Source organism: Sphaerodactylus townsendi, linkage group LG03, assembly GCF_021028975.2.
Source record: "Sphaerodactylus townsendi isolate TG3544 linkage group LG03, MPM_Stown_v2.3, whole genome shotgun sequence".
Taxonomy (NCBI): domain Eukaryota; kingdom Metazoa; phylum Chordata; class Lepidosauria; order Squamata; family Sphaerodactylidae; genus Sphaerodactylus; species Sphaerodactylus townsendi.
This window is the reverse complement of record NC_059427.1, coordinates 23239587-23258225: the sequence shown is the minus strand read 5'-3', so window position 1 is coordinate 23258225 and position 18639 is coordinate 23239587. Positions and strand designations below refer to the sequence as shown.

The 18639-nt window shown below is 47.6% G+C and overlaps 1 protein-coding gene across 1 annotated transcript in view; it reads right to left on the bottom strand.

The window, feature by feature from the left end:
* Positions 1–865: 865 nt before the first annotated feature.
* Positions 866–18639, bottom strand: part of LAMB2 (laminin subunit beta 2) — a 70850-nt gene continuing 53076 nt past the window's right edge. Inside the window, exons 25-33 of the mRNA XM_048487312.1 lie at positions 14797–14803; positions 13518–13715; positions 11130–11333; positions 10734–10878; positions 7890–8097; positions 6354–6495; positions 4617–4793; positions 2971–3130; positions 866–1752 (exon numbers count right to left, since the gene is read on the bottom strand). Of these exons, the coding sequence (XP_048343269.1) occupies positions 1616–1752; positions 2971–3130; positions 4617–4793; positions 6354–6495; positions 7890–8097; positions 10734–10878; positions 11130–11333; positions 13518–13715; positions 14797–14803 (1378 nt within the window). The 3' untranslated portion in view covers positions 866–1615. The remainder of the gene's footprint in view (positions 1753–2970; positions 3131–4616; positions 4794–6353; positions 6496–7889; positions 8098–10733; positions 10879–11129; positions 11334–13517; positions 13716–14796; positions 14804–18639) is intronic.

Genomic DNA, 18639 nt, shown 5'->3' with positions numbered 1-18639 from the left:
AATGTTCATGGACTACGGTTCCCATCAGCCCCTGCTGGCACGTGGAATCGTAGTCCATGAACATCTGGAGGGCCAGAGTTGGACACCCCCAGTCTAGATTCTGGGGCAGCTTGTGAGTTGAGATATGCTAGACAAAGACACAACACAGTGTGATAGAGAGAGCAATGCCACTTCGGACCTTTATTCGCATATCAACGCAAGCTGCTTTCCTTGGTGCCCGCTGTGTGCAACAGACAAGCCACTGCAACTGTCTCATCCAACCTTCCCTTGAGCAAAAACACTGTCTGATCCATGTTATTCAGTGTGACTCTGAAAGGGGGCTTCTTTCTCGTGACATTTCATAACAAAGAGAGAGAGAGCAGCAGAAATTGGAATGAGATTCTGTCTGTGGCAGTCATTTCAGGGGGTAGCCACGTCGGTCTGCAGAAGAACAGCTGCATTAGAGTCCAGCAGTATTTCGAGACCAACAGATCTTCAGGGTACAAGTTTTCAAAAGTCGAAGGTCCCTTTGCCTTTATAAGCTTTGACTCTCAAAAGCTTTTACCCTGACACCTTACTGGTGTCTACGGTGGAACTGGATCAAAATTAGCTGTCTGTAGCTTGTAAGGGCTATCGCAAGGATATTAGGCGTGCAAGATGATCTCAGGGAGGTGACATTAGCCATGTTTAGATATTTGAAGGGATGTCATGTTGGTGAGGGGAGAAAGCTTGTTTTCTGCTGCTCCAGAGACTAGGATCAGGAGTAATAGATTCAAGGTGAATGAAGAGATTCCATCTAAACATCAGGAAAAACTTCCTGACAATAAGGGCTGTTTGACACTGGAATGGACTACCTCGGAGTGTGGTGGAGTCTCCTTCTTTGGAGGTTTTTAAAGAGAGGCTAGATGGCCATCTGACTGGAGTGCTTTGAATGTGTGTTCCTGCATTGCAGGGGGTTGGACTTGCTGGTCCTCGGGGTCTCTTCCAACTCTATGATTCTAGGAAGGAGATTCTCTCAGTGAAGGTTTGGTGAAGCTTTTGGTTGCTCAAGGGCCAAAGGCTGGGAGAAGGCCCATGTAAAACAGTGCTAAGGGCCAATAAATACAATACGAATACGAAGTCCTTGTGGCCACCAATGGGACTTTAATTCAGATGTGCCTACAGGCCCAGTTGTGACCATGACCGCACGGCATAGGCAGAAGGTGCATCAGGCTTCCCCTGTGCTGTTATCATCTCCTGATACAGCCCCAGAGACTGGCTATTTAGTCCCATGTGAAAGTTACATGTTATGTTGGCTTCATGTATATTTCCCCAGCAGCACAAATGGCAGGTACTGGGGGCTGTTTCAGGATCCCGGGTGGGCTGAGGAGAGCGTCTGAAGCCACTTCTACCCAAGCCCGACAGCTACCATCAGAACCAAGCCTGTGTGTGCCTGGGATGCACCCAACCCCCATAGCATATCTGAATTAGTTCTCTTGGTGGCCACAAGGGATTGGTTCCGTGTGGACAAAGGAAGAATAGACAAAGAAACAGTGCTCCAGGCACTAGGCAGGGGTGGCCAAGAGTTCTTCAAGCACATGGGGGAAGCAGTGAATGGGTCTCACCCACTGGAAAGGGGTGGGGGGAAATAGGAAGGTCACTGGCACGTGTTGTAAATCTGGATCTGTTGGTTGATGTCTCCCAAAATGGCTCTCATCTTGGCCTCCAGCCCATCCAGCTGGGCTGCCTTCTCTTCCAACAGCTTCTCGTTTTCTTCATATGCTCCTTCCAGCACTGGATAAAAAAAGCAGGAGGAGAGAGGAATGACCAAGAAGAGAGAGGGAGCAATAAAGGACATCAATCGTTGCACATTCTCACTCCCACGTGCAGCATCCAAAGAGGTTGTTCCAAGTTCTGTCCCTTGCAGTTCCAGCCAAAAACCCTCCAGTGGGCCGGCACATTCTGGCAGATCTGCGTGTCCCTTCCATGACCTTTCATCCATGCTCCCTACTGGCCACTGGACTGCTGACAGGGCAGCGGGAAGGACTGTGTTGGGTTTGCTCTCTAGGCTCAGTGAGGCTCCAGTTATCCATGGGTTCACAGCTCTGCTAAAGGCTATGATGACACCCCCAGGACACCCCCTTCCCAATCTTTAGGAGTCGAAAAGAGAGCTTCAGACGCCCCCTATGGAGCACTTAGGTTCTCAGGATGCTGAATGCTGCACTAAGACAGCAGCTCGGGAGCTTGCAGAGTCAACTCTGCTCAAGAGCACACGCAGCTCCCCAAATGAAATCCTGCCCCCAAAGCCTGTCTCCCTCCCCTGCCCCCATTACTTCCCCCTCCTTCTCCCTCCATGAGAGTCACCATGACAGCAGCTTCTGCTCTCCGCTGCTATATTCTACAGCTTCGTCTAGTCTACCTGTTTGCAGGTTCTTCTCCCAAGCACAGCAGCAGATACTTTGAGAATCAGTTCTGCATCACAACAGTGCCTAAAAGTTTCTCCATGAATAAGGTGACCAGATTTTCACATTTTAAACGCGGGACGCAGGTGTGCACTGCCTTTTGGGGCGCTCCCCGTTTTCCCACCCTGTCACAGGGACAAATTGCTCAAAAGCGGGACTGTCCTGCCAAAAGCGGGACATCTGGTCACCTTGTCCATGAAAGATCAGAATGGAAATGCGTGGACAGAGCCTGGGGAAAGTTCAGAAGCCCGGAAGGACAGGTCTGGGCTTCTATTTGTTAAAGGGAAGAACTTCAGTATCTTTCTGTAGTTCTCTGTCCTTCTCTTGTCTCTCCTCGGTCTTTACGATCTTCCCATCCCTGGTACTACCAGCCCAGCCATTGAGGGGAGCGGGGGCCCCCTGGGGAGAAGAAATATACGCTATTGTTCAGAGTTTGCATGATTTATTCAGAGTGCAGAATGGGGTTTTTCTTGGCACCAGGCATAGAAGTCCAATTTACTTTTGGCAGATCCCTGCTTACGATGCCCTCCTCTCTGTCGTCGGCACTTACCGCTCAGCCGCCGGAGCTTGTCGTGGGCGTCTCGCAGCAGCCCCTTGGCCTCATCACGTAGGCGCTCGGCTTTCTGCCGCGCCTGCTGCACGTGGTGGGCCTTGTGTTCCACCAGCTCCTTCATTGTGCGGTATTGGTCCTCCAGCGGCCCCTCCAACACCTGGGGACATAACAGGAAACAGGAAACGCAGTGAGCAGGAAGTGCAGGCCTCCAGGAAGCCTCGTGATTCCCCAGCATATCTAGAAGTTAATGACAGTCATAACCAAAAGCGGGAATTGTTTCAATGGAAAAGCTTCCGCATGCAAGTTTTGCTCCTGCTAAAATGTTTTGGGCTAGGAAAAAGGATTTCCTCCAAGATCAGACTAGCCAGTGTATGTGTGTTTGGGATGTGTGGTTTGGTACAACTGCTAGAGAAACACAGAGACATTTTTCTCTCTATTTTTCTCTCTATGTGCTGTGCCTATGCTTGTGGACATCATAGATTAGAATGTCTAGGTAGGTCAGACTAGATCAGGGGTCTGCAACCTGTGGCTCTCCAGACGTTCATGGATTACAATTCCCATCAGCTTATGGGATTTGTAGTCCATGAACATCTGGAGAGCCACAGGTTGCAGACCCCTGGACTAGATGTTGGGTTTAGCCTTTGAGTCTCCTCCAGCTCTATTATTCCGCTGGGTTGCCCCTTGTAGAGGAGGAGGAGGAGAGTAGTAGTAGTAGTTTGGATTTATATCCCCCCTTTCTCTCCTGTAGGAGACTCAAAGGGGCTTACAATCTCCTTGCCCTTCCCCCCTCACCCTGTGAGGTAGGTGGGGCTGAGAGAGCTCCGAAAAGCTGTGACTAGCCCAAGGTCACCCAGCTGGGTGTGTGGGAGTGTACAGGCTAATCTGAATTCCCCAGATAAGCCTCCACAGCTCAGGCGGCAGAGCGGGGAACCAAACCCGGTTCCTCCAGATTAGAATGCACCTGCTCTTAACCACTACGCCACTGCTTTAGAGAGGCTAAATGACCTGGGCCTGTTGATTATAGGAAGACAGAAGATCTACCAGGCTTGGGTCTGTCTGCGAAATGCTTTTGCTGCTATCCAACCACCCAACCACCCGCAGAACTGCATTTTAAGAGATTCAGATTCTGTGTTCTGCTCCCTGCGGGTATAAGCCATTTGAGGTAAGATGCATTCCCTCTGTCTGCTGTAATTGACCCGGATCATTGAGTAATGGCGGAGGAGTTTCTTAGGGCATGTGTGATTCCCGTTAAAACTAGGAGACATCTGGATGAAATTGGCAAGACTGAATCTCCGGAGGCACTCAACAAGCAAACAAAGCTGGCTCCAGAACTGGAGGGGGTGGGGGTAGGAGATAAAAAGAGCTCTAAGAGGATATATGAAGGACCAGCCAAAGCACACGGAGAGTTTTAAAGTATTAATTTTACGCCAGAGGTACTTGATGTGAATTATTTATTCCAAGTTGCCTGGGGACTCTGAGAAAAGGGATACAGAACTATTGCCCATATAATGCCCCCCCACCTGTCAAAGGTCAGAGAAGGACTGCCACACATTTGGATCCTGCACAGGTAATGCAGTGACGCTGCTCACCCCAAGGGCTGCAACACGGCTGGGTTCCCAGAGATGGAGCCTATCCTCACTTACTTGTTTGGCCTCTCCAGCCCGGTCCCGAGTGGCATTGGCCGTCTTCTCTGCTTGGGTGGCTGCCAAGCTGTTGTTAGCCCACTTCATCTTGAGGGCATCCACCTGCCTGTCCAGGTGGCCCACCCGTTCCATGGCTTCAGCCAGCTGGCCCTCGGCGTTTTCTGTCTGTTGCTGGATCTGGTGGGAGAAGAAGAGCAGTTTGCATTCGTACCCTGCCTTTCTCTCCTGTAAGGCGTTTCAGAGCAGATGACAAACTCCTTTCTCTTCTTCTCCCCATAACAGACACCCTGTCAGATAGATGGGGCTGAGGAAGTTCAGAGAGAACTGTGTCTAGCCTAAGGTCACCCAGCAGGCTTCACGTGGAGGAGAGGGGAATCAAACCCAGTTCTCCAGATTAGAGTCTACCACTCTTAAACACCATGCCACAAAAGAGGAAAAAAGAAACGGTGAAGCAGCAAAGAGGGATGCCGTTTCTCTTTCTCCGTAGTCAGAGTGCCATTTCTTTTAACAGACATCCTTGACTTGGCCGGGTGCTTTGCAGCATCCAGTGCCCATAAAAACAAAAAAGATACAGAGCTGAGAAAATGCATGGTTTATTACAGAAATGTCTCCCCTTCCTTCTACCAAAAGAACATTCGGAGAGCAGCTTATAGAATTGTCTAAAACAACAACAAAACCCAAATCCATATTGCAATCTAAAAAATAAGAAGAGGTAAAGGTACAGGTAGTCTCTTATTACTGACCCATGGGGTGATGTCACACCATGACGTTTACCAGGCAGGGTTTGTTTATGGGTGATTTGCCATTGCCTTCTCCAGTCGTCTACGCGTGACTCACAGCAAGCTGGGCACTCGCTTTAGTGACGTTGGAAGGCTGGAAGGCTGAGTCAACCTTGAGCCAGGCTACCTGAAACTGACTTCTGTTGGAACTGAACTCAGGCCATGAACAGAGCTTTGATTGCAGTAACGCAACTTACCGCTCTGTACCGTGGGGCTCTGAAAACATCATAATGAAAGCAGCAGAAGACAAAAGAACCTGAAGCGTTAGACAGCAGCAAAAACAGCATTAAAAAAGGACTAAGAAGATTTAAAAAATAATAGAACAATAAAAACAGGCTAGTGCATCAGGGGGCAGCAAAATCTAAAGATGATGATGATGATGATGATGATGATGATGATGATGATGATTACTATTATTTATTAGATTTATAGGCCGCCTCACCCCCCTGAAGGGCTCAAGGCAGCTCACGATACAGCTGTTCCAATAACAGCACATAAAATAACAGCACATAAAAAGATAAGACTAAAACCAGCAATTGAGAGTAAAGAGTCTGGTCCTCTACCTGGAGATACTGGGAATTGAACCGGGTACCTTTTGGGTAAAAAGCAGATGCTGCACCAGTGAGCCACAATCCCACCCAAGCCACGGCTTCACCTGCAGCCCCACTTTTTTTGCTTTATGAAGATATCTGCCCTTCATCTTTGTATCAGTAACTGAGCTAAGGCCTGGCTGGGGAAGGTACATGAACACTAGGTCTTTCTTCCTGCTAGAAGGGCAACAGATCCCTCCATTACTTCTTCAGGTCACACTCACCTCTGAGCCTTCTGCTATGCATTTTCTTAGTTGTGGTCTGCTCCCCACTGGGAGATCAAAAGCTGTCTGTGCAAATGCTGGGCATATCCTTCATAGGACAGAGGCTGAGGTGGGGCTGGTAAGAGGTGCCCTATCGGGACTCACCTTATTCACAGCATTCTCGGTGTGGTGTATATCAGTGGCCGCATTGCGAATGGCTTTCTCAGCAGCATTTTGTGCACGCTTGGCATCATCTAGGGCCTGCTTCACGGCTTCGGCAGCACTCTTCACACCCTCTGCCCGGGCACTGGAAGGAAAGGATTGTACCAACTTAAAATCCAGTCCTACCCCCACTAGTGATCCTGATGGCCAGAAAAAACAGCGTTGCTAACCTGTAACTGTTTGTTCATCGAGTGGTTCTCTGTGCAGCACACATGGGGCCTCTGCAAGCCCAGGCCCCATGTGAGACTGCACTGAGGCCATGAAGATGAACAAAGATGGCAGGGAGGACTCCTGGGAGGACAGTGCTACTAGCTGTCACTGCTCAACAGAGCTTCTGGCTTCAGATGCAGTGTGCCTCAGATTAAGAGATGTCAGGGACAAACAGAAGGACAAGCAGAAGGACAGATTTAAACCTACATTTCCCTAGTCCAAGAACTACTTTATTTTGGCTTTCTAATAGTAACTGTCCCACTTCCATACAGTTCCTAGCACAGTGGTAGCAAACCTATGGCACTCCAGATATTTATGGACTACAATTCCCATCAGATGATGGAAATTGTAGTCCACGAACATCTGGAGTGCCATAGGTTTGCCACCACAGTCCTAGCATATCAACATGTTTTGAGAAAGAAGGGCCTGCAGACAGTTATGATTTCAGCTTGGCACACAAAGCACTTTAAAAAAAAACTTTTTAAATTTATTATTAATTTTACATACCGCCCTCCCCCTGAGGGCTCAGGGCGGTTCACAGCAAGGTTAAAACATACATTAAAATATAATTTAAATATTAATTACATAAAAACAGAACTCATTTAAAAATGTGGATGGTGTCTGGCTACCCCCCTCCCCCCTTGTGCCCACGGGAGGCCAGATGACATGGTAGATGTATTTTTAATCAGGCTGGCCAAATGCCTGGTGGAACAGGTCTGTCTTGCAGGCCCTGTGGAAATTTTGTAAGTCCCGCAGGGCCCTGATCTCCCTAGGGAGCCTGTTCCACCAGGGAGGGGCCAGGGCTGAAAAGGCCCTGACCCTCGTCGAGGCCAGCCTGATCATTTTTGGGCCAGGGATCACGAGTAGGTCCTCCTCCTTCACAATTCTTATCTCACTTGAATCTTACAAGACCACTGTGAAGGAGGCTACGCAAATCACTGTCTCCTCAGCTTTATCTTAGGCAAACTCAGGGGCTTCATAGAAGACGAGTGATTTTAGCTTCATGTCCAGACTCAATAATTAGCCGTCTTCACTGCATTATTCATCAGCTGAGGCGTCACCAAGGGCTGCGGGGTCTCTTGGCAGTTTGTTACCTCAGCTGCTTCGCTCCTCCTTCACTCCCTTTTTGCTGACCATTATGTTACTCGCTCACAGGGAGAAGGCAGTTTGGGAGAAACAACAGCTTCAGCTCCTATCATCTCTATCTAGGCCCACAGATCCATGCTACTCCCGTGTCCGCTCCAGCTTCCCACTCTTTTCCACACTCACTTAGCACGACGTGCATCTTGTAGTAGCTGCCCTGCTCTGCGTACATCCCCTGCTGTTTGGTCCAAGATGGCATCCACGTTGGCCAGGCTGCTGACACGCTCCTTGATCTCCTCAGCAAGGTGATGGATCTGTGCAGGTGAGGCTGGGATGGAGAGTTCCAGCACGCGGGAGGCCACCAGGGCAATGCTGTCAGGATCAGCCCCTTCAACTGCGTGAGGGATGGATCAGTTATTGCTCGGAAGTGAGAAAAACCAAAGCCTCTTCCCACAAGGTCTGTCCTAGAGATGCTTCTGGTTTTGGTGGTGCTCCATTCTCAGCCCTCTGGGGTATGCATCTCCTCCAAAATATTTGCCTCAGACTATTGGCTGCTACCTAACAAACCCAAAACAAGCCATTCTTGTCAAAAGAACAACCAAGGGGCCAAATGTGAATACACAGGAGTTCCTAACTTGAACACCTGATATATCATTTGGCCATAAAAAGCAGCCACAGCGATTCGGACTGTGGGTGATGGGGAAGAGGGGAGGGTGATTCTTCCTTGCACATCATTTACTTAGTTGGAAATCCCCCCCCCCCACACACACAGACTGCTTAGAGACCAACAGGGGAAAAGACAGGAAAAAGACAGGCACATATACTGTGCCTGTCTTTTTCCCTACAGAATCATACAACAGCCTTGAGGAAGGGACATTTTCTGTTGGGAGGAATAGCTCTAAGTTGAAAGAGTTCAGCACCACCCATTTTCCTTAGCAGTGTGGTCCAGCTCCAAATTACACATATAACCTACTCTCAGGGATGTCTGGAGCTGCAGCAATGAAACTTCAATATCACAGATAAGTTCGTAGGTAGGAAAACATTGCCAAGGTAGGGCTGAATCTCCTGATTACTGGAATTTCTCTCTCTGCTGGACAGGCAAGGGTTATTTTCTCTTTAGAAAATACCTGGGCCTGCTTAGGAAGTTTGCAGAGGGGCCTGCCAAACTGTTGTTGGAAATGAAACGTTAGATGACAAGGACTTTGATCTTACCAACAAACAGTTCTGCTTATGGCCAAACACTTCTTGTGTTTCCTTATGTGAATATAGCCTCTGCAAAGTAAGTCCACAGGACAAAAACAAAACCCTAATGCTATAGAAGGGGGAGAAAGACAGAAATTCCTCAGAAGGAGGCTAGGTTGGGCTACTTCAGGCAGGAGTGTGTGTATTCTATACATCTATAAAACTACATAGCCAAGGTGACCAGATTTTCACCTTTTTAAAGCGGGACACCATTTGGGGGGGTGCGCATACATGCACATATGCGCGCGCGCAGCCGCAGGAGCGCACTGCCTTCTGGGGCGCTCCCCTGTTTTCCGCCCTGTCACAGGGGAGCGCCCCAGAAGGCAGTGCGGCAGCCTTCCAAAAATCGGGACATTTAAAAAACCCCACGGGACATGGGGCAAATTAGTCAAATGCGGGACTGTCCCGCCAAAAGCGGGACATCTGGTCACACTATACATAGCAAGACTGAAATATGATCTCTAGTACACTGAACTCAGCATCCTAGGGACCCCCCTGGCATAGATGTAAAATTAAAAGAAAGCAAGTTTCTATCCCGAGGGGGGGGGGGGAGAGTCTGAAAGCATTATTTGGACAGTGTCCAGTGCATTGCTGAGTGAAAGCAAGCAGGAATTTTGCTTCTAAAAAGCTGTGATTGGCATTCCTCTTGGATCTTTGCCTCTCTCCCGCTATTAAACATTTTACGCTCTGTTCATACAGTCCCAGCCCCAGTTCTCCAGGCTAAAAGGGAGCCTCCTCATTCAGACCCAATAAACCTCTGAATATCAGTGCTCTGCTGCAAAATGGTCCCAGGCTCAATCCCTGGCATTTCTAGTTAACAGGATTAGGTAGAAGGAGAAGAGGCATGGCTAGGCCAGAGTGCGCCCGGTGCACACTCTGGCTTTTTTCGCCTTGCATCTCCTCCCCCCTGTGACACTTCCCCATGCAGTTAATTCACTGAGCTCCATTACCACTCTTACTTTTAGGGAAAGGAGTTAGGTCGAAGAGGCCTGGAGCTCATTGCCTGGGCCTGGTGGGAACTACATTTCCCAGGAGCCCCTGGGGAAATGTAGTTTCCCACCAGGCCCAGGCAACGCAGGCAGGCTTCTCTGGGATGTGTTCCATTCCAAAAGCGCAAGTGGTGCGCTGTGGGCTGAGTAGCGCCAGTGAGGGACGGGGCACCGGGGCGTGTAAAGGGGGTGGGGGGTGCGCGGGGATTTTTCCGCCCCCCCACGTGACCAGAATCGGTGCGCCTGGTGCGTTGCGCCCCCCCGCCCCCTGGTGGCTTTGCCACTGAGTAGGAGACATAGGAGACCTCTGCCTGCACAGACAAGACTGACCCGGATGGACTAAGGATCTGACTCAGTATAAGGCAGTTTCTTAAGTTCACTTTTGCCCTGATTCAGGTAGGGGAAAGTGGAGACCAAACCTTGAAGAATGTTGTCAATGTACTGTACAGGCCTCTGTTTCTTGTTTCTTGTTTATATCAGTTTAAGTATCAGTGTTCACTGACTTATTCTGGCGCCAGATGAGCCATGGACTACAATTCCCATCAGCTACGGCTGGCGTGGCCAATTGGCAATGCCAGGAGGGACTGATGGGAATTGTAGTCCATGAACCTCTGAAGCGCCAGAGTTGGACACCCCTGGTTTATATATTCAACTGTACACGTTTAAACTGTGTATGGGGAAGGGATTTTTGGATTCTTTAAAATGCAGGCTGCCTGGAGACCCCTTTTGAGTGTTCAGAAAGTATGAGCAGGCATTTATATACATTGGAGACAGGGACACAGTGAGATCCTGCACTTACGATTCAGGAATCCCTTGATTTGCTGGATGAGGTTCCGCAGTTCTTTATTGGAGTCCTCCAGCCGGGTTTTGGTGGCATTGGCGTTGTCCAAGGCGGCTTGAGCTCTCCGCTTGGCCGCTGCCGCCTGTGCTTTAGCCACAGCTACCTGTCAAACACAAAGAACTCCCTGGTCAGCCAGGAGGGGGCAGCAGATACACAGGGATGCAAAAGACCCAACTTTACACAAATACAACAGAAAAAAAAAGTTCATGCTCTATTTCTTTGAGACTCACTTCATGGCATTTGCACTGTACTACATTCAGGCCTCCTGATAAAATAAAATAAGCACAAAGAAGGAAAACTTGCCCCGCCCCCACCTCTCCAAAAGCAAGTCCCACCATCTCCCTCGGAGCTTACCTGACGCAGCAATAGGTCCACATCGGCCACAGCATGACGCAGTTCACCTTCGGCGTGACGGGCTCGATCCAACGCGCTGTCAGCTGTAGCCACTGCCCCGTTGCAGTTGAGGCCCCCGCAGTGACGTCTGCCATCTTCGTCACGGCAACCAGCGCCTCCACAGGGGCTGCTGGAACAAGGGACGTCCCCTGGGGCGCCACATACCTGGCAGGGGAAATGAATGTGACAGCTGTTGGGGCCGAGGGCCTCTCTCACTCTTCACTGCCTTCCTGAACTGCCACATCATAAGTACTAACTTGTTTTGACAGCACTGTGGTCTAATTTATTTGCCATCCCGTTTTTGCAGTGCTTATGGTAGGTCTTGTCTTTTAAAAAAGATCAATAATTTTATTACATAATTAATCACAAAAAACCTGAATTAATATACACGTTAACGATCTTTAACATAATCAGTCAGATAACAATTGAGTACTTAGCAAAGTAAACAACGTAAATAGTGGAAGACACAATGTTCCCATTAAATATTCACAAATTAAGCCAACTATAAGCTGTTATTCCATCAAAATCTTCATAAAGTTAATATCATTTGCTATCACAAAAGCCTATTTGTCCACTACATTAACTATACAGTTAAGATCCACAAATATACATCAATTTATCAAGATAAACTACTCATAACCATCCACCTTCTAGACTAAGTTAATATCATTTGCTATCACAAAAGCCTATTTGTCCACTACATTAACTATACAGTTAAGATCCACAAATATACATCAATTTATCAAGATAAAATACTCATAAACATCCATCTTATAATATAAAATATTCCCAGACTTCGCTACCTAATAATTATAACCTTTTCAGCTGCTTCTAGCCCCTCACTCCCCAAGTAAACAACTATTTTTAAAAATACAGTTTCTAAAAATTAACTGTTAGGTGATTGTGGGTCTGAGCTTGGATTTACATTTCAAGCCAATCCAAATTATTGTCAACCAATCAGAGCACATGGAACTCCGTTGGGTGGGAGGGGCTGAGCCAACCTCTTCTTAAGAAGGGCAAAGAACACTTTTGGACATAAATTTTGTGGCTTGGGAAAGGGGTGGCAGTTTAGTCAGGCTTTTATTTGTTTGTTTGTTTGTTTGTTTGACTTAATATACTGCCCTATCCCCAAAGGGCTCTGGGCAGTGTACAACATAAGAGCTTATACATGAAACCATCATAAAACTGTCTAGTCAGAGTTTGGGGGTTGGCTTAGGGAAGAAAGCTTATTTTAGTGTGACAAAATGAGCATCCTTTTCAGGGCCTGTCATTCCTAAGTGGTGTGTGGCTTCTGGGGAAAGGTGCTCCATTTGAAAAGAGTACCACTGAACCTGTCAAAGCATCGTGTCCAGAGGAAGGGGGGGGGGATCACATCTCCCTTCAGGGTTTATTTACTTTATTTGAGAGCCAGTTTTACTTTATATATATTTACATCATCCACACATAATATTTATCTTATTAAATGTGTTATTTTCTGATAAATAAACCTTAGTTGTACATTTCCCTCTGTGTCTTGTCTGTGAAGTCAAAAATCTAAGAAGCAAAAGTCTCTATTCACCTCACATATAAGTACAGCCTTTGTCTAGAAGGTTCCTAAATAAGAAACCGTTAGGGAGCACATAACTTACACACTACCAATCTTTACTTTAAAGCTTGTATCCTCCTTTTTATTTTATTGTGGAAGGCTGGGATATAAAGAATCTATCGGAGAGGCCAGAGTGAGGCACTGGATATTCTTCAGTCTGGAAGGCATGGCCTTCTTCTCCCGCCCAGTAGATAGATGCCCAGGTGATATTTCACATACCAGAAATTAAGGTTGTCAACTCTGTGCAAAAAAAGATGCCAGCATGCAATCACACTAATTCTGTCCATTTTGCAGTGTTTATGGTCTGTCGTGTCTCATATTGTGTGCACTGTTTTCCAATTTTGTAAAGTGAGAAAGGTGGATTATAAATAAAGCAAATAAGAAACCGTTAGGGAGCACATAACTTACACACTACCAATCTTTACTTTAAAGCTTGTATCCTCCTTTTTATTTTATTGTGGAAGGCTGGGATATAAAGAATCTATCGGAGAGGCCAGAGTGAGGCACTGGATATTCTTCAGTCTGGAAGGCATGGCATGCTTCTCCTTGATAGATAGATGCCCGGTTTTCCAATTTTGTAAAGTGAGAAAGGTGGATTATAAATAAAGCAAACAAGTAAGCACATGAACAAGGGTTCTATCTAACCTCCAGACCTTGATTCCTTTTCATTGCTGTTGCCCATGTTTCCCATGATCCTCCACTCGCAACACAGTCTCCTCTCCTCAGCTTCACCTCTGGAGCATTTCCTTTCCAACCTCACCCACCTTCTCATTGATCCGACGGAGGCTCAGCCCACCAACACGTCCTGACAGCTCAGTCAGGGCTCTCCGGGTGCTCACCATCGCGTTCTGCCGGTTAGAAGAGCATCTCTCAGCTGGCTGTTCATTGCTGGAGGCCATTCTATGCATGGCGCCGGGTGGCGGACTGCTTTCTGACTGGCTAACAGGGGCTAGGGCTGCTGGCTAAAGTGGGAGGCGCTTGGCTGCGGGCAGCTCAGCGTCTCGCGGAAGTGACTGACTGCTCAAAGGATTGGCGGACACTGTCATAGGCGCCTGTCCAGAGTGAAGAATGAGTCAGAAGAATTCAAGGCCAGTCTGCTGGGAAGCAAAGCCTCTGGATTTGTGCTAGGCCCCTGGCACATTCTCTTCACAGGGACCAATATGCAGGGGCATAATGCCCATTGGGCAAGGTGGGCAGCTGCTTAGCAAAGAATGGGGGATGGGGCACCTCCTTTGAGGGTCCATAACTTTGGACCCCCTAAACCAAACTGCACCAAACATGGGGGGTCCCATCAGGACAGTTTCCAGATGATACCCTGAAATTCTGGTGCCGATACATCCAAAAATGCGTCCCCTGCAGGAACATCCCAGAAATTTGACAAGAATCTTTGTTCTGCATTGAGTTTTCTGTACTGCTGTCAATGGGGGTTGCAGGCTGGGGGGGGGGGGCATTCCTGAAGGCACAGTCGCAAAACTTTCAGGGTCTCATCAGGAGACTGCCCTGATGATACCCCCCAGGTTTGGTGCAGTTTGGTTCAGGGGGACCAAAGTTATGGACCCTCAAAACTGGGGGATGGGGCACCCCCCTTTGGGTGCTGATATGTCTAAAAATGCACCCCCTGCAGGCACCAATGTCCTGTTGCAAAAAAAATGTGGTCGTGGTGGAGTGGCCGCTCATGGGGGGCGGGCATCCAACTCAGGTTGCCCAGGGCTACAGTTTGCCTCATTATGCCCCTGCCAATATGTTTTGCAAGTTTCAGCATGGTTTAGAGGTTATGAGCAGAGGATTCTAATCTAGAGAACCAGATTTGACACCCTGTGTCTCCACATGAATGGGGGACTGGAATCTGGAGAACCAGGTTTGAGTCCCCATTCCTCGACCCACTCCTGCTGGGTGACCTTGGGCCAGTCACTGTTCTGGCAGAACTCTCTCAGCCCCACCTACCTCACAAAATACCTGTTGTGGGGAGAGGAAGGGGAAGGAGTTTGTAAACTGCTTACAGGTAGAGGAAAATGGGGTATAACTTTTCTTCTTCCTACCTACTCCACTCCTGAAGGGTGGGCAGGGGAAATCAAAAAACAAACCAGAATTTCGGAAGCAGTAAAGGAAGCAGTGCAAGAGACTACCAGTTGCCCTTGCTCCCAACGCTTCTTCCAGGGCTTGTGACTCAGAGACGGCCCATTTGCTTTGCATCCATGAGGTCCCGGCTTCAATCTCTGGCATCTCCAGTTATAAGAATCAGGGAGCAGATGATGCTGGAGAGCCACCGCCAGTCCAAGACAACAATACTGGCCTTGATAGACCAGTGGTCTGATTCAGTATTAAACTTGGGTCAAAACTATTTGGGATGGAGAGCCATGGAGAATTTCTGCTAGTTAGAGCAGAGCTAGAGGAATGACTACAAGGTAGTCGTGCATGTTTTCCTGTGCTGATAGTTTTGGGGGGGGGAAGGGTTGGGAGAAGCATAGAAAGGGTCTAAGGTAGTGGTGGCGAACCTATGGCAAGGGTGCCAGAGGTGGCACTCAGAGCCCTCTCTGTGGGCACGCACAAACAGAGTGCCCCCCCCACATCTAGGCTGGCCTGGGCCGCTGGACTCGATCGTTAGCATTAAACCTAAGACCTAGTTTTGGGGGAGCAGTGTAGGTAACCCTGTTAAGCGCTGTTAAACCCCGCTGATTTTCATGCAAAGAACTAAAGCATGACCTGGGAGTAAGCTTGGTTTCTGGCAATGGGGCTTGCTTCTGAGTAAACCCTCCTAGGGTCGTGAGTCACCCGTTGGAAGAGTTGCACGGTTGCTTCAAAGCAAAGCTGCCGACTACCCCAAGCTTACTCCCGAGTAATGCATGCCTTGGAGCCAACCGTTTTTTCTAAACTAAAATATCAGTATTCAGGTTACATTGCCATGTTGGCACTTTGCGATAAATAAGTGGGTTTTGGGTTGCAATTTGGGCACTCGGTCTCGAAAAGGTTCGCCATCACTGGTCTAAGGCAAGGGTGGCGTGGAAAGGACTAGAACAGGTGTAACCTACACCATTCAGTAGAAGCATAGCTTTTTCTTTCCAGTGTCAAGCTCCCAGGGGTGGGGGGTGGGGACACATCTATAGCCATCGAAGTACAGTGCCAACTGGCTAGTACCCATACTGCCCTCCCAATTCATAGAGAACTTCAGCAGATGGAATTTTTAAAAATCCAGTATTTTAAATAGGGCGAAAGGATGAAAGTTGAAAATAATACCAATAATACAAGTGTTGACAGCTCGCCTGAGGCACAGCCAAAGGACAAGACTGGGGGCTGCCTCAGAGTTTGACTTGTCAGCATGTCTGTCTTGCAACCTGACAACTGGTGGGAAGCTGTGGTGAAGGACCACCTCTGCTTTCTACATAAAAATTACAGTTGTCCTCGTTCTGAGGCGAAGCTCTTAGATGACATTTGAATCTCCCAAACACACAACTCATGCAGTTCAGCACAGAACTGTCCAGAGAGGTCATCCCATGGAAATTTCACAACAACTGCAAGTCAAGGGTGCTGAGCCAGGTCAGAAATCCCAAGGATAACTGGGCAAGGTCTGTGTGTGGATTTGGCCGCAGAGGTGGGATCCAGCAGGTTCTCACCAGTTCCCGAGAGTGGGTTACTAATTATTTGTGTGTGCCGAGAGGGGGTTAGTAATTGGGTCCGCTTTTCCATGCCTCCCCGAGAGGCATACTGCCTTTGAACGTGAAGGTTCCATATAGCAATTGCGACTAATAATGTATTCTTAACTAGATCTTGGATCTTGATTTTCATAATTTGACTCGTGCTGCCAAGATAACCTGTTCTCCGACTACATTATTAATCCCATGCGAGCGTGGAATTATGGCAGCATATCTTCGTCTGCTGATTAATCCCACCCAGAGGAGAGCCTTGGCTGCTGCAAGATGTAATGTACTGCCATCAGCTCTCCTGGAGGGAAGATTTAAGAATATAGAACGTTCTAAAAGGGTTTGTACTTGTGATCTGGTTACAGTTGAAACACTTGACCATTCTCTGTTTGTATGCCCTAAATATGATAAGATACGCGTGAAATATATGAATTCTATTTTCTTGCAATGTTCTCAGTGGCATGAGTGTTATAAGATACCCAATCTCCTGAACAGCTCTGATGTACTCTTTTGTGAAACTGTTGCAAATTTTATACTGGAAATTAGTAATTTTAACTGTATTTCCTAACCTTGTTTTGTTTTAAAATTTTGTCCTGTTTTATATGCCAATAAAGGCTTGTGTTGTGTTAAGAACATAAGAACATAAGAACATAAGAACAAGCCAGCTGGATCAGACCAAAGTCCATCTAGTCCAGCTCTCTGCTACTCGCAGTGGCCCACCAGGTGCCTTTGGGAGCTCACATGCAGGATGTGAACGCAATGGCCTTCTGCGGCTGTTGCTCCCGATCACCTGGTCTGTTAAGGCATTTGCAATCTCAGATCAAAGAGGATCAAGATTGGTAGCCATAAATTGACTTCTCCTCCATAAATCTGTCCAAGCCCCTTTTAAAGCTATCCAGGTTAGTGGCCATCACCACCTCCTGTGGCAGCATATTCCAAACACCAATCACACGTTGCGTGAAGAAGTGTTTCCTTTTATTAGTCCTAATTCTTCCCCCCAGCATTTTCAATGAATGCCCCCTGGTTCTAGTATTGTGAGAAAGAGAGAAAAATTTCTCTCTGTCAACATTTTCTACCCCATGCATAATTTTGTAGAACTTCAATCATATCCCCCCTCAGCCGCCTCCTCTCCAAACTAAAGAGTCCCAAACGCTGCAGCCTCTCCTCATAGGGAAGGTGCTCCAGTTCCTCAATCATCCTTGTTGCCCTTCTCTGCACTTTTTCTATCTCCTCAATATCCTTTTTGAGATGCGGCGACCAGAACTGGACACAGTACTCCAAGTGCGGTCGCACCACTGCTTTATATAAGGGCATGACAATCTTTGCAGTTTTATTCTCAATTCCTTTTCTAATGATCCCCAGCATAGAGTTTGCCTTTTTCACAGCTGCCATACATTGAGTTGACATTCCCATGGAACTATCAACTAAGACGCCTAAATCCCTTTCCTGGTCTGTGACTGATAGCACTGACCCCTGTAGCGTGTATGTGAAGTTTGGATTTTTTGCCCCTATGTGCATCACTTTACATTTAGCTACATTGAACTGCATTTGCCATTTCTGAGCCCACTCACCTAATTTATCAAGGTCCGCTTGGAGCTCTTCGCAATCCTTTGTGGTTCTCACCACCCTACATAATTTGGTATCATCTGCAAACTTGGCCACCACGCTACCCACCCCTACTTCCAGGTCATTTATGAATAGGTTAAAGAGCACTGGTCCCAAAACAGATCCTTGGGGGACACCACTCCCTACATCTCTCCATTGTGAGAATTTCCCATTTACACCCACTCTTTGCTTCCTGTTTCTCAACCAGTTTTTAATCCATAGGAGGACTTCCCCTCTTATTCCTTCATTGCTGAGTTTTCTCAATAGTCTCTGGTGAGGAACTTTGTCAAAAGCCTTTTGGAAATCCAAGTAGACAATGTCCACTGGTTCCCCCTTATCCACATGCCTGTTTACATCCTCAAAGAACTCTAGTAAGTTTGTAAGACAGGATTTGCCTCTGCAAAAGCCATGCTGACTCTTTCTCAGCAGGTCTTGCTTTTCTACATGTTTTATAATTTTATCTTTAATGACAGATTCTACTAATTTACCAGGAACAGATGTCAAACTGAATCATAATGAATCTGTTGATCCATGGCTGCTAGATCATTGTTGACTACCGAAGAAGGGAGGCAGGGTGCCTCCCTTGTGAATTTCCCAGCCAGCAAGGCATTGCTGGAAGGACACTGGACCAGATGAACACATA